We start from the raw sequence: 15,109 nt of genomic DNA, 5'->3' as shown, positions 1-15,109 counted from the left end.
AAGGCCCACACTAGGTTCTGCTCGGCCCATTTGTTCAGCACAAATTCCTCTCTCAGTCAACAAGGCTTCAAACATTAGGGATCATGTAGTTACCAATCTTGACAACCTCTAAGCTATTCCTCAAGTAGTACAGTTTAAAATCATCTTCATTTAGAGGGCTAGTTGATGGAGAATCAAAATTTTTCGTGAACTCATCAAAGCTCTGGTTTGGATCTATCTTATGAAAATATGTTACTTGATCAACTGGTAAAGCTGAGATGATGTCTTTCACTACTTTGCGATCCTCCATTAAGAGAAAATTGAAAAGGTTCTCCAAGCAGCAAACCGAGTCACACATATATAGCTTAATTGAAAAATAAAATTAATAGAAATGCTATGAAAAGTAGCATAGATTTAGTGATTTGTTTGGGGTAGCCATGTCGTACCCTTATCCTTATGCAACAATATTTCTTCGGACCCTATCATTTGCCACTAATATGACATCTTATTCTCATGCTTCTGCATAGAAATCATAATTTATGCGAGATAAGACTATGTGCATCTAACACTTTTCAAATTCCACAATAGCAACACAACAATTCTACATTAAAAATAAAAAAAAATAAAAAAGTTTCAGCACTCATAAGAATCCTATAAAAAGATTTGCAAAAAATTCCACAATAGCAACACAATACATTAAAATAATTTACCAAAGGACATGTTATGCAAGTTTCAGAACTCTCACTATAAATAAAGAAAAAAAATGCAATGAGTGAGAAAATACAATGAAAAATGGATTATATATTTGTAGCATTTTCTATAAATAAATATTAATTAGTTAAAACCAATGGATCCTGTGTAGCTACATTGGAGTAGGCACAGTCCACGTGAGCAACATATGCACATCCCTTCATGCACTGATAAACAGGTTGACTTGGAATTCTTTCTTCCTCACAAGCATCGCAATTATACTCATCCAAAACTTCTTCATCAAGAAACTCCACAAGGAAAGGGGATCTACATGTGTGCTTTTGATGACGCTCGGAAACAAACATTGAACATGGAAGTTAATTCGACACTGCACCCAACAGATGACGGGTGTCGGAGAAACTCTTTCCACAATCGGTGCAACCACTGAGTGACTCATAGATTGCTGTTGTAGGAGAGTGAGAGGGTGGTTGTGATTTTGATGATTAATGGTGGGTTTTAAAAACATGCAATGAAGATCAACTTGGAAGTTACACTTGCTGCAGAAAAAGGCAAAGCCACGACTAGTACTTTCGCAAACATTGCAATCAAAGTAACCATTTTCAGTCTCTAGCAGGGGTGAGTTCTAGAAGGTGTGCTGGGTGAAGAGGGTGTTGGAGCTTTAATGGCAGCTTGGCACAAAATTTGTGTATGTAGAAATCACACGCGTTGCAACCATAGGTTTGCCCCAAGAAAGGCAGCTCGCAACCAGAGCAAGAGAATTTGCCTTCTACTACTAGCCGAATAGTGTGCAGGCTGTGAAGAAAGTTACAAGATAGAAGTTCAAAACTAGTTTTTTTTGGGAAGAAGTTAAAGTATGGCTTTTTGTTAGAAAATAAGTTACAAATTGAAGCCAAAAACAAGTTCAAAACCGACCAAATTTTTAGGAACATTCTAAATGTGAGATAGGATACAAAATTCTAAATGATTGATAGTCTCATAACTACTACTCGTGAAACAAACATGATCAAAGGATTTACGTTTACCCCAAAGCTCCAACGTACCCAAAATTGCCCAGGCTATCGGAATGGCAGAGGCAACAAGCATGCTAGATTTAAAGTACTTAGCCAGGGAAAGTGAAGACCAAGCCAAAGGCAAAGGCTATAATTCTCCAGAGAAAAGAATATTTTCTTCTTTTGTTAACATTTTGCTCTCCAAAAATTTTCTTATCCAACGAGTAAAGAAAAGTGCATGTAATGACATCTAAACAAAACAACAAATGGAAAAATAAATAAATAAAAATAGTAGTAGTAATGATTGTTGTTCATTTTAGCATGTGAATTAGGTATCGAAATAACATTTTTCCTGTATTTGTTGGCCAAGTTAAACTCAATTTAATCTAAGAAAAACAGCAATAAATAATTGGATATGAGATTAAAATACAGGAAAAAGCAGGTAGCAACGATATATAAAGGGTTCAGTAAGCCTCAAAGAGTGCCAGCAGGGAAAATGAGATACATGTACTTTTTACAGAGTGCCCTGAAGTAAAAAAAAAGTAGTAACATTGCACGGACGACCTGTGAATCAAATCCTCGAAGCAATCAAGGGGGTGGTGTTTTGAAGGAAAGCACAGGCTGCTCCAACTCCGCTGCCAAGCTTCACTGGGTATCCCACATCCTTAAGTACCATTTCCACTCCCGCAAGACACCCCAGCAATTGCAACTATATTAAGTGGATAAAAATATATACATAAACAAGTAAATCAATGAACTACGAAGTGGAGCGAGAGCAACCTCTTTTAAAGCAACAAATCCCAATCTAAGCATATGTTGTGTATGAGCCGGTTTTCTACTTTGCAAAATCTATCTATACAGTGAAAAGGGCAGCTATTGCTTCCTAACTGAGCATAAGGATAGATTCAGGAATCAGGATGGATTGATTTATGTGGATAACTTGAGAATGCTAGTTAAGCATATAGCACATAGTTTAGAAGCAAGTGATATGAAGCAACATTGGAGAGAAAGTGAGAACAATTTTGGTGGAAATTGAAAAACAACAATTTTGGTGAAAATTGAAGAACAATTTCAGACCTTGTTTGGGGTAACGTTAAAAAAGTATCTTTTGATTGTTTTGGCTAAATAAGTCAAAAAGTAAAAGCCTATTTGTTATCGGCTAAAAAAGCAAAGAACTCACTGAACTTTTCCACTCATAAAAAAACAAATATTTGTAACAACTTCCCAAACGTATCAGCTTCTTTAGATTCTAAAAAAAAAAAAAAACCAAAAAAGCTACTAAAAAGCAATCCCCAAACCCACCAGATTGAGAATTCATGATGTTTAAGGTGAAAAAAGACAGGTTGACATCATGGAAATATACAGACTACAAAGTTTCAGTATCATCTAATATCAATCTTAATTGTTTTTGCAGATGAAGTCATCAGCAACTTGGGATATAAGAAATGAAGCATACCTCATTTAGATTGCCAAGATGCCCTATTCTGAAAACCTTTCCGGCCACTTTATTTAGGCCGAGGCCTAAGCTTAAGTTGTATCTTTGCCATCCCCTTTTAACAATTTCTGAACTATCAATGTATGGAGGAACAACCACTGCAGTGACTGTGTCACTGTACCATTCCTCTTTTTGAGTGCAGTTCTTCAAGCCCCATGCCTCCACAGCAATCCTGCATTTCAAATTCAAAGTACTTTGAATTTACCATTCAGAATCATAGCAACAACAACAAATCAAGGAATATGACTTCATGAAGGTTTATAAGCGTAAATACTGATATTTTCGATATGGGGATGACTTGAAACAAAGTTAAATAACTAATGGGGAAAATAGCGTGAATAAACTCAGAGGAAGTCATGAGTACAAAATACAACCTGTGTCATGACAGAAATGTCCATTGTAAATACTACAAAATTACAAGAAATTATTTTAAGTATATAATAAAGCAAGAATTTGTTCGCATACTCATTAAAAAAGGGTAAATCTCCAGAGGTTTGGAAAAAATACAAAAAATTCCATAGTTTTGATGTAATTACACTGACCTCTTTTTCAGTAGTGCTAAAGGGACCGGAACCAATGTAGATGGTGGGGAAACAAAATGATAAACGAAGTAAATTATACATTTAAGTATAAAAGAGATAACATCATTTTTCCATCCATATGACTAACAAAAATTACTGATGAAAAGAGGCCAAATAAAGGAATCCAATTTAATTATGTCAAACTTGTGAAACTTACTGTTACTACATTTTGTCAAAAGCTCAAGGGAGGTCAGTGCAATTTACCCTAAAAAATCACATGAAAAAATCAAAAAGGATTACTTGCCTTGTTGCCTTAGCGAGGCGGCCATGCCTAGCAATCACATTGTCAAGTCCTTCCTCAAAAATGAGATCGAGTGCCGTTCTAAGTCCATATAACAATTGGATGGAAGGAGTGTATGGCCAAAATGTTCCCATCTTATAGAACTTCAAGTAGTCTTTCCAGTCGAAGAAAACTCTGAGAGATTTTGCAGTTTTGGAGGCCTCAAGAGCTTTGGGGCTTGCACAGACAATCCCCATTCCAGTGGGCAGAGAAAGAGCTTTCTGAGAGCCCGTTAAAGCCACATCTATTCCCCATTCATCCATTCGAAAATCAAGTGCACATATGGAGGAAACTCCATCAACAAGAAAGAGCGCTGGATGCTGATAGTGATCTGAGAATCATGTGATGAAAGTTAGTACAATCTGACTAATCCACAGAGGTAGAAAATTAACGCCACCTAGAAAGAATTTAACTAACAAAATGGAAATACAGTTTCCATGCCAGAGATAACATATGCATCAGTAAATCAAAGACAATTGTCATAAAAACTAGACATGTCAAAAAAAAAAAAAAAAGTAAACCCAAACAAGGATGTTCTTAAAGACAGATTTTTGGGTGTTGTGACTTATGATTTGCTTAAAATTCACTTTATTCGCTATGTTTAACCAATCTATATACATAAATTACAAAAAAGATAAAAAAGCTGATAACAGCAGACATAGAAAACTGAAATTTATTAGTGTATATTCTTTTCCTTTTTGTTTACGGAATGTATTAGTGCAATTTTGAAGCTCAAATGTAATATCAAGTACAGACTTTAATGCATGCCCATATACTACAACTTACAACAAAATGGTGTTGAAGCCTATATGATAAGACCAACAAAATTGGAGCTAAAACATCCATCCATGATTATAAAAAATGCAACCAAATGAAAGTGATAATCATATCAAAACTTCAATATCATAGTCTTTCCATAAAGAATACATCAAGAAAATAGCAGATGAAGATGCATAATAGGAGGGCGCTCAAAAGAAGTGTATTGCTTTTACGTCAATAGAGAAATATAGAAAAACCAATGTGAATTTCACAGTTTTACAGGACCGATTGGATGCTTTCACATCAGTAGATTAAAACTCAGTACTAATGATTAAGATTATGAGATATACTACTTAGCAATAGAAAACCATAAAATGTGGAGTAAAATGTATTCTTACCAAGAATTTTTCTTACAGCAGCTAAGTTGTTGGTAACTCCAGTAGCTGTCTCATTGTGCACGATACAAATGGCCTTGATAGTATGTGCAGAATCTGCTGCCAGCTTTGATGCCAAAACTTCAAGATTGGCACCTTGACCCCAATCACTTTCAACGACATCCACATTGAAGTTCAGACGTTGCTGTTGATCAATCCACAGCAAACTGAATTGCCCAATTAGGAAAGACACAATCCTATCCCCCGGAGAAAGTGTGTTTGTGAGCGCACTTTCCCATGCACCAGTACCTGTATCAAAACAGCAACGTTACGTTGCAAATCAGAAGAAACAAACAACAATGAAGCTATTAAACGAAACCATGGCATCTGATGTCTTAATACATGCGTAGATAATAATATTCCTCCAAAAAGGAATCAGATTGTGATTTCCTATTGCATTAAAAGCCTTTGTTTCATCCTTTGAAAGAGTCATTGAAATTGATGTTTGGAGTTGCAGATATACCCTGATAATAAAGAATGGAAAAAATAAGATTTTATTACTGTAAATACTAACACACAAAGTATGTTAAACTATATATACTAATTAGTCAGAAATGGCTCTTTTATGCACAATGTTGTGCCATGTAGCAATGCAATTCAAAGCTGCCCTCTAATGAAAAACTGATGGCATGTCCAGAAATCAAAATGATGTTCAAATGCTAATACTAAATCCTACTATATAGTACTGGAATTAAGTATTTCCACATCAACTTGAAAAGATTAAATTCTGAAACTCCAAATCAAAGTGGTGTGGTATGGTACCTGTGGTTGGAATCAGAAACGGGGTTCCACTAGTAGTCTTGAAAATCTTCTTGACATCCTCAAGTAGGGTTCTTGTCATAGCTGGGATGGCAGGAGAGCGATAATCCTCATTGTTCCTGTTCATTGCACGAATAACCTGCTCCGGGATATTGACCGGCCCAGGAACAAACAGATGGTTCCTTCCAGGTCCATAGACATAGTCCATCTTTCACTTCTGTATTGAAAGTCAACAAATTGCTGGTGTTTTCAGTGCCACAACCTCAATTACCAAAACCCATTAAGGAAATCAATCTAATTAATAATATTGTTCTAAAACTAGTCAGTATGATTTACCCAACTATGAACAAATGGAATTCAAATTTTAGATTCATTCTTATAGCAATTCTACTAAAGCCACAGTGGACCCTCTTACGATTGATGTCCTGAAACAAAGGTTTTATCAATTGAAATACAGGTAATATTTTAAGGTATTTATCCGGAAAACAAAAAATCTCCAAAATTCACTACATCGGCCATTATTTTTTGTCACAATCGCTGTAATTTCAGACTTTATTCATCCATTTATATATATACTAGCCTATCACCACCCGTGCTATGCACGGAATAATTATACATATTTATATTTATTTTAAATTTTTTTTAATATATAAATAATATTTTTTAAAATTTTTTATAAAAATAATTTAACAATCATATCACTAACCATAGTATATAAGAGAAATTAAAAATGCTACTGCAATAACTATGCACGGCCTATATCTATAATTATTTGTATGGGGAATTTTAAATGTTGATCAGGAATTTTGACCAAATCAATAAATGCAGGCATATGAAAAGACATGTGAATTGAAAAAAGTTAATAAATACTGATCAAAGATTTTGACCAAATCAATAAATGCTGAGTTTTTTTTTTAAATAAAAAATTTAGAAAATTCAGATTGGGATATTGAAACTCCCACAAGCCTTGGGGTTAAAAACCCTTTTTGCTTAATATATAGTATAGATAGCCATTAAATCAAATTTTATTTTATTTTAATTGTTAATATATATTTGAATAGTTTATTTTTCCGTTACTTCCCCTTGTTTTCCAGTTATTTTCCAATATCCCATATTTTTAAATATTGTTTTCTTTTACCCTTCTTGTTACCAATATATTGCGGTATATTGCCAAAATTTACAACTATGACTAAAAAATTATTACAGTGAAAAGTACACATAAATAAGCATGTCTATTGTATAAAATTTTTATAAATATTATTTTATGAGTATTAAAGGAGGGATTAATAGGACCTTTCATGCCACCAAGATTAGATACAGTACATGTGTCTGTGAATGAAATTCATTGCCTTAAAAAATATGCACACTTGTCCAATTTTTGCACTGAAAATTGTACAACTAGGAGCAAACTTCTTTGTCAATGAAAATCATAGGAAAACTTAATCTTTAATAATTCTACTAACTAACTATATTTACTTGTCCCAAGATAATTGTTTATTACAGAGGGTCTACTGTAAATAAGTGGAAATATATTTAAATAATTGCCATCTTTTATTTACAGTGATTTAACTAGAAAAAAGTTAGGGAAAGGGTAATAGATTTACAAAATCCTACGAACATGCTTCTTTTTTTTTTTTTTTTTTTTTTTAAATTTTTTGTGACTTTCTTGGAGATGAATGCATTGGTAAAAAATAAAAAAAAATAAAAAAAACTAGAAAAATTAACAGTGACATAACTAGAAAAACTATCCAGAAAAATATCCAAAAAAACTACAACATTCTTTATAGGTGTAACTCACATTACACCAACTTCAAATCTATATCAAAACCTTCGGACAATTTTGCAGGTACAAAAAAATGGGTATATGGTATTTTTCAACAAATCTAGGATATACTATAGTAATTAGGTACAAACTTGAACCCAAAAACACTAAATACCAAAATTCTCTATGGGGTAATTGTAACTTGAGATTCAATTCTACCTAATAACAACCAAAATTTGTAATTTACATACAAATCCCCAATTTAACATTAGGGTAAATTATACTGAACTCCTCTAAAATTTGGAGAAAATATAACAAGTCTTACGATTTTGATACAATTACATTAAGTTCTCTTAAAGTTTTAAGCCACATAACGTTTAGCCTCATTTTCATCAATAATTTGTTAGTTATATAAATAAAAAAATAATATTCAGTGTGTTTGGTTTGAGTTTTCTGGATTAAGTTTTTTAAAAATTGAATTTTTTGATTTTCATGTTTTTTTATTTTCAGTGAATATTTTTTAAATTTTAAACATTTTTTTTATTTTTTTAGATGCACCTTAGTTAGATGTATCTAAAAAGTAAAAAAATTTGTAAAAAAATATTTTCAAAAATTAATAAATACATAAAAATATACTGAATTCTTGTATTTTTTTTGTATTTTTGGTATTTATTGAATTTTTAAAAGATTTTTTTTACAATTTTTTTACTTTTTAGGTGTATTTATGTTAGGTGTGTCTAAAAAGTAAAAAAATTGCTTAAAATATTTTTAAAAATTCAGTAAAAACAAAAAACACACGGAAAATAAGAAAGTAAAATTTTTTAAAAAGTGTTTTTTGAAAAGTGAAAACAAGCAAGGTGATTACTATTTTTTTTTACACTGAAAACATATCATTCCTTGTTTATCCTAGTGTTTTCATACCATCTGGATTAGTTTTGATTTATTTAGCAATACTAAAAGGGAGTCACTATAATTTTATCAAAACTGTAGGACTATTTATATTTTCTTTAAATCTCAAGAGAGGTCAATGTAATTTACCCTTAATATTATGGTTTGCTTACTCCTAGTATATTATTGGGTAAATTACACTAACATCCCCTAAGATTTTGAAAAAATACTGTAAGTTTCACAATTTTAACATAATTACACCAATCTCTCTTTTGATAAAATTAAATCTATCAAAACTAATCCAGATAGTGCAAAAATATAAAAATAAACAACGTAAAATAAATATTTTCATGTAAACGAGATGACATCATTTTTTAATTTATATAACTAATAATTTTTTGATGAAAATGGGCTAAATGTTATACAATATAATTATGTCAAAATTATAAAATTTATTGTATTTTCTCTAAACCATATGTTATTTTGGAGAAATTTATCATTTTGGTATATTTTGATCAATGAATTAAAATTACCCAATAGATTAAAGAATTTTCATTCAGAAAATCAAGTGACTTAAAAATCTTTCACAAGAAAACAGAGGCTTAAGCAAAACAAGAACAAAATAAAACAATCATGAAGGAAAAAGAACTACCCAAGTTCTGATTACAATAAACAACAAACATTTCTATATAAAAAAAAAATTAAAAAATAAAAGTTTCCAAACTCAATAAGACATGTATATACATATAATTAAAAAAAAAAATGAAAAAAGCAATAAGTTGAGGTGATTGAGAAGAGTGAGTTGTTTACCTTTGTGGGAAGTGGGAGAAGTAAACAAAGTAAGTAGGCAGTGAGTGGCTGAGTTTCCCACCTCTGTGGTAGAGATGGAAAATGAGAGTTTGCAGATGAGATGACAATTTTAAAGGGCTAAAACCAATCTGCAATTTTATAAGAGCCTACGTTCCTTCTCGGTCCCACCTTGGGCTCCACGTGGCAGATAAGAAGTGTAACCAATTTCATTTCATCTGGTATTCCCGTGGCCAAGGAAAATAAAAATGTGTGACATCCCTAAACTTTGAAACTTTGCTCAAATACCCTTTACCTTCTTTTGTGTATTTCTACAAACTACCCACTCTTTTTAAGAATTTCATAGATTTGGTTTGGTGCTTTAAGTGGGAGATAGATTTTATAAGTATATTTTGCTTTAAGAAAATGAAGCTTAGGGTCGTTTATCATACACATTTCTCGCCAAAATGTAAATTTAAACTTTTAGAAAAGTCATAAATATACCAAATGAATTAATTTTTTTTTTAGAATGATCCTCTTCAGTCTAGATTTTGGACTAAAGGGCACTGTTTGGTCCTATGAATCTCATCACAAGTTCCGTTTCAATGATCCAAACTATTCAATTTATCGGTTACTTCGTGTATTTCATCTACACAAAAAATTAGGTTAATCCGATAAATGTAATTTATTCAATTTTTCACTAAAAAAAAATAGACAACAATTGTGTTTTTAAAAATAAACAATACATTTTTTTAGTGACAAACAGAAAAAATTGAACGAATTACAATTATCGAATCGATCTAATTTTTTTGTAAACGAAATACGTGAAATTTTTGACAAAATGAATGATTCGAATTATCAAAAACAGGGTCTGTGGTTGGCCATGCCCAAACAGCGCTCTCCTGTCCATTGGGTTTCCAAATAAGGCATTAGCTAAAAATAAATCTAAAAACCCACGCGGTTAGGTGTCGATCCTTCCGGTTAGTACTGGTAAAATGACATTAATAGTGCTTGTATAGCCTACTAGCAAACACGTACCTAGATATTCCCAATGTTTTGTATCCACTACGTTGTTTTTTGTACAAAATGATTATTTTCATGAACGTATATCATCTGGCATTGTATTATTTTGAAATGGAAAACGATGAATTTTTGACAAATGGCAGGTATATGCATTCACCTTATAATTTTGCTAAGACTCATATACTGATAGAATATCTCTACGAGGCTTTAGCTCACTCTATGTAGAAAACAATTTTTAGGTGTAGATGATATACCTTCACCAAAGACGTAGCTTGGGAGGACTTGGAGCTTAAGGTTTCATTTTTGGTTTCTTGATGTAATTATTTTTTTGTTTAAGCCCCAAATTTTACTTGTATTGAGTTTAAACTCATTTTGTTGTAACCAAGGAGCGTCTTAGAAAGTTGTAGTCATTACAGCATTTCATTACTTGGTTTTACTTCTTTTTTTACTCTTGTATCCATACCATATGCTATAGATTCAGAATCCAGGATCTGTGAATGTATATTTCATATGTCATCTTTTGTAATGATCAAACATATAATGAATAGGAGTTATGAGATTGTTGATCAATTGTAGCACTGTTATGAGATGGGTAAATGCTAATTATTTTGGGGCGTTACATTTACACTCTGTTATATTTACAAATAACAATAAAACAATTGAAGTCTTAAAATTAAAAGCGGTTGTTACACATCACAATATTAACTTTGTACGTAGCAAGCGTAGTGAGGAGGTAATATCTCTAACTGGGTGCGAAGTTGCACTAAGTATTAAAGAAATTAGTATTAAAGAAGAAATTCAAAAAGAGCAACAAGAAAGATGCAAAAATTTATATAGTGAAGATCCGTTGAAATTTTGGCATAAAGATAAAAGTATAGCTAAATTAGACCTAATCGACCCTAATAAAATAATTAGAGCAAAACAAATGGTATATACTTATAATGATATAGAGGAATTCAAAAAAAGAGATAGAAGATCTCAAACGAAAACGATTAATTAGAGATAGTAAAAGTCTATATAGTAGTCCAACATTTATGGTTAGAAATCATGCTGAGATTAAAAGAGGAAAGGGTAGAATGGTAATAAATTACAAAAAATAAATAAATGATAATACTAAAAAGATGGTTATTTTATTCCAAATAAGCAAGTCTTTTTTAACATAATACAGGGTAACTCCTAGTTCTCCAAAATGGGCTGTAAAAGTGGATACTAGCAAATAAAAATGCATAAAGACAATATCCTACTAAAAGCTTTTAGTGCACGGCAAAGACATTATAAATGGCTTGTAATGCTATCTGAGTTGAAAAATGCACCTCAAATATTTAACGAATAATGGATAACATCTTTAAATAATTGAATAATATTTGTCTTGTAAAAATATATATAATATTTTACTTTTTTCTAGATCCATAGAACAACATAGAATAGATATTAAAATAATAACAGAAAAATGTGAAGAATATGGAATAGTGTTAGGTGAAAAGAAATGCGTATATGCACAAAAGGAAATAGAATTTTTAGAACTTGAAATCAAGGTAAGATCAGTAAAAATGCAAAGTCATGTTCTTGAAAAAATTAATAAATTTCTTGATAAAATCACGGATAAAAAACAATTAGAAAGATTTTTAGGATGTTTAACATATGCCTCAGATTTTATAAAAGACCTAACCAAAGTAAAAAAATGTGTGAGTGAATTTCAACCACACTGCCAACTCAGTATTCAGCTGGAAAGCACTGGCAGAATAGATAGCGCCTGAATGACCTACAACAGAAAGAGAAGATTCCGGCGGCGGTTCGTCCACCCGGGGGCACTCCGACGATCAAGTCAATTATCTTAAAGATAATCAATAATGCTTAACTCACTATTCAGAATATAAATTGCGTACCTTAGACCCATGGGGGTGCCTCTCTTTTATAGCCAACACTTATCTAATCCCCATAGAAGCCTAGCTTCAATGGACTTCTGCTCAGTGCTTATCCTAGACTCTCCAAGAGATAAAGATAAACTCCCTAAAAGTGTCATCCTTATCCATGCTGAAGTCCTTCCTCATTCTAGGACTCTTGTGCCTTATCCGCTTATCCCGAATTTCGATATCCTCGGAGGTAACCTCAGCCTAGCCGAGATAACCTCGGTGTCACGGACAGGACACGTGGCACCCCGGCTGACACGTCGACGTCACCTTGGCCACGTGTTGGTACTCAGAAAATATATCCCCACAACTGCCCCTTAGGTTCTATTACCTCGGCATTCTGAGGTGATGGAACCTATATCAGTACTTGATTCCAGTACGTCGGCTTAAAATCTTGCAGCCAAAGGCCGACATATCGTTTTCAAAGAACAAGAATTCCAAGAGCTCCCTCACGCGTATGAGCTGTCAAGCATAATAACTCAACCGTTTTAGCCACCCGTTTTCCCTTTACTGGATCGTACACAGTACGCGCTTGTAAGTCGTCTTGCGCCTACATGCGCCGTCTGACAATTCTGTCATTCTAGGCTCATCAATTCCATTCTGCTGCCTTTTTGTGTTTTTGACAAAACTTCCTTCCTTCCCCTGTCTTTTCACTCTTCTCATTTATTTCTGAGGCTTTCTTTCTCTCTCTAGCTTTTTCTTCCTAATCCTCCATTGCTGCTTTCACAAAGCTTTCTGCGACCAACTTGTCTTTCTCCTCCGGCGAGGTATCTGCCGTATTTTCATGCTTCCGACTATCGCTTAATCCCGGCGAAAATTTTCTTTGGCTTCTTTTTTCTGGTAAGTCATTGTTCCTCCTTATTTCAGTTCTTCATTTTTGCGAGCTTGCTTATGTTTTTGACTAGTTTAATCTGTTCATGTATTTGAGCATGGTTGCCTTGCGATTTTGTTTTTGCCCAAACCTTTCCTAAGTATTCACACACTGCTGACACATTTGTTTTACTTTTGCCATTGTTCTTGGCCTTGTACCCTTGCACACACTCTGTCACAGTGTTCTTGATAGTTCATCACTTTTCTTGATTCTGAAACCCGTTCTTGTTTTCTGTTTTCTGTGTCTTTTCTAGATTTTGTGCCTTCAATCTTTGTTTCCATAGATCTAGGTTTGGGATTTGTTTGTTAAACCCACAAATCTTAGGAAAAACTGAAACGATTCCCCACAGATTCTGTGTATTTTTAGGCTTTTAGCCGAGGTCCCTAAAACCCTCCAAAACAATTCCTTCTGAAATCCAGCTCCTCTAGTTAAGCCGATATCATGGGAATGTGGAAACATAGGATAGACACCCCGACAAAATTAGAATACTTTAGGCGAGAGTTTTCCATCCCTACCGACGTCCATCTGAGGTTGGCTGGGGAGGATGACTCCATTATGCCTACAATTGATTATATGTCTTTCCCTGTTGTGGCCTTTATTGAGTGTGGTCTTAGGCTCCCACTCAACATCCTTTTTCAAGAAGTCCTCCATTATTATAAGTTGAACCCGATGCAGCTCGCCATCAATTCCTACTTAGTCATTAATGGCATAATAGCCTTAGCCCGACAAGAGAATGCTAAGGTTACCTTAGCCGACATCCAATACTGTTATACTATGTGCGGCCTTTCACTGAAAGAGAAAGGTTATATCTATTACCTCAAGCCGAGGTCCACAGAGTATAAAATCATGGTCGACCTCCCAGACTCCAACAAGGGAGCTGGAGATGATTACTTCATTACCTCGGGGAACTAGGAGTTCACTCCAGACAAGGACCTCCACCTCTACCCTCTTCCTCGAACAGTTTTTGTAGAGGGTAATGGTAAGAGCCTAGTGTTTATACTTACTTGTTTTTTAAAGTCTCCAATACTTTGATCTAATGTCTGCGCTATTCCTTTTTGCAGTTCTTTCTCAGCCGCCAAAGGGCTTCCGTCAGTCTTTCTTTCCCAGCAAAGACTTGAAGAAACTATTGGATCTGCCAGTCCACAAGAGAAGAGCCCCTTTGGTACTCAATTTCATTCCTACTTACAAGTCTGTTCTTCCCGACGTTCCAAAGAAGAAGAATGAGAGTTTGTCTCCTCCTTCCACCATAACTCCTCGGGCTGCCTCCACATCTCAGCCAGATCAAGGATCGACTTTTGACCCAATAGAGCATCCGTCAACTTTGGCTCCACATTCAACAAGGGTTTCACCCTTGGTTGGATGACTTTGCTGAAAAAGCTTGAAATCCCCGATGACTCCCCCCTCAGGAACACCGACGTCCTTCCTCTGCCATTCCCCCCCAACTCTAAGCCAATTCGACGACGATTCTGAGTCTGAGGAGGAGGCTTTGGCGAGAAAGTCAAAAGAAACTGCTGGGGCCAAGTCCCCTGCTCAAAATGAGCAAGTCCTAGACTTGACTCAAGATGAGGAGGGTGAGGAGGTTCCCATAGATGCTGCTCCTGAGAAGGCGACATTGGACGTACCTATCGCCGACAAGAGACTGGATCAAACCCTGCGAGAAATAGACGCCGAGCTAGCAGCTGAAAAGGCGGCCGAGATGTCTTCTCAGCAGTCATCTGAACTCCAGGCCTAACCTCCTCAAGACGTAGAAGAGTCTTAGTTTCGATGTTTTTTCTTTTGCTCTTGTGCTTTGCACTTTGGTTTTTCTTTGAAACAATACATGGCCGATGTGCCTTCTTATAAATACAACTTCTTTGTTTTGCTTGCATATTTGTCTTCTTTT

At 34.2% G+C, this 15,109-nt stretch overlaps 1 protein-coding gene across 1 annotated transcript; it reads right to left on the bottom strand.

Moving 5' to 3' along the window:
* Positions 1 to 2,106: 2,106 nt before the first annotated feature.
* LOC145814181 (serine--glyoxylate aminotransferase) lies at positions 2,107 to 9,658 on the bottom strand. The gene is made up of 6 exons (XM_082910711.1): positions 9,448 to 9,658; positions 5,991 to 6,204; positions 5,193 to 5,477; positions 4,000 to 4,366; positions 3,136 to 3,346; positions 2,107 to 2,388 (listed from the first exon to the last, which is right to left on the bottom strand). Exons 2-6 carry the CDS (start codon positions 6,193 to 6,195, stop codon positions 2,251 to 2,253), a joined length of 1,206 nt encoding a protein of 401 aa, XP_082766837.1. The 5' UTR covers positions 6,196 to 6,204; positions 9,448 to 9,658; the 3' UTR covers positions 2,107 to 2,250.
* Positions 9,659 to 15,109: the final 5,451 nt, after the last annotated feature.

Source organism: Camellia sinensis, unplaced genomic scaffold, assembly GCF_055761805.1.
Source record: "Camellia sinensis isolate YWXY unplaced genomic scaffold, ASM5576180v1 Unanchor1, whole genome shotgun sequence".
In the NCBI taxonomy this organism is placed as follows: domain Eukaryota; kingdom Viridiplantae; phylum Streptophyta; class Magnoliopsida; order Ericales; family Theaceae; genus Camellia; species Camellia sinensis.
This window is presented reverse-complemented; position numbering and strand designations above follow the sequence as displayed.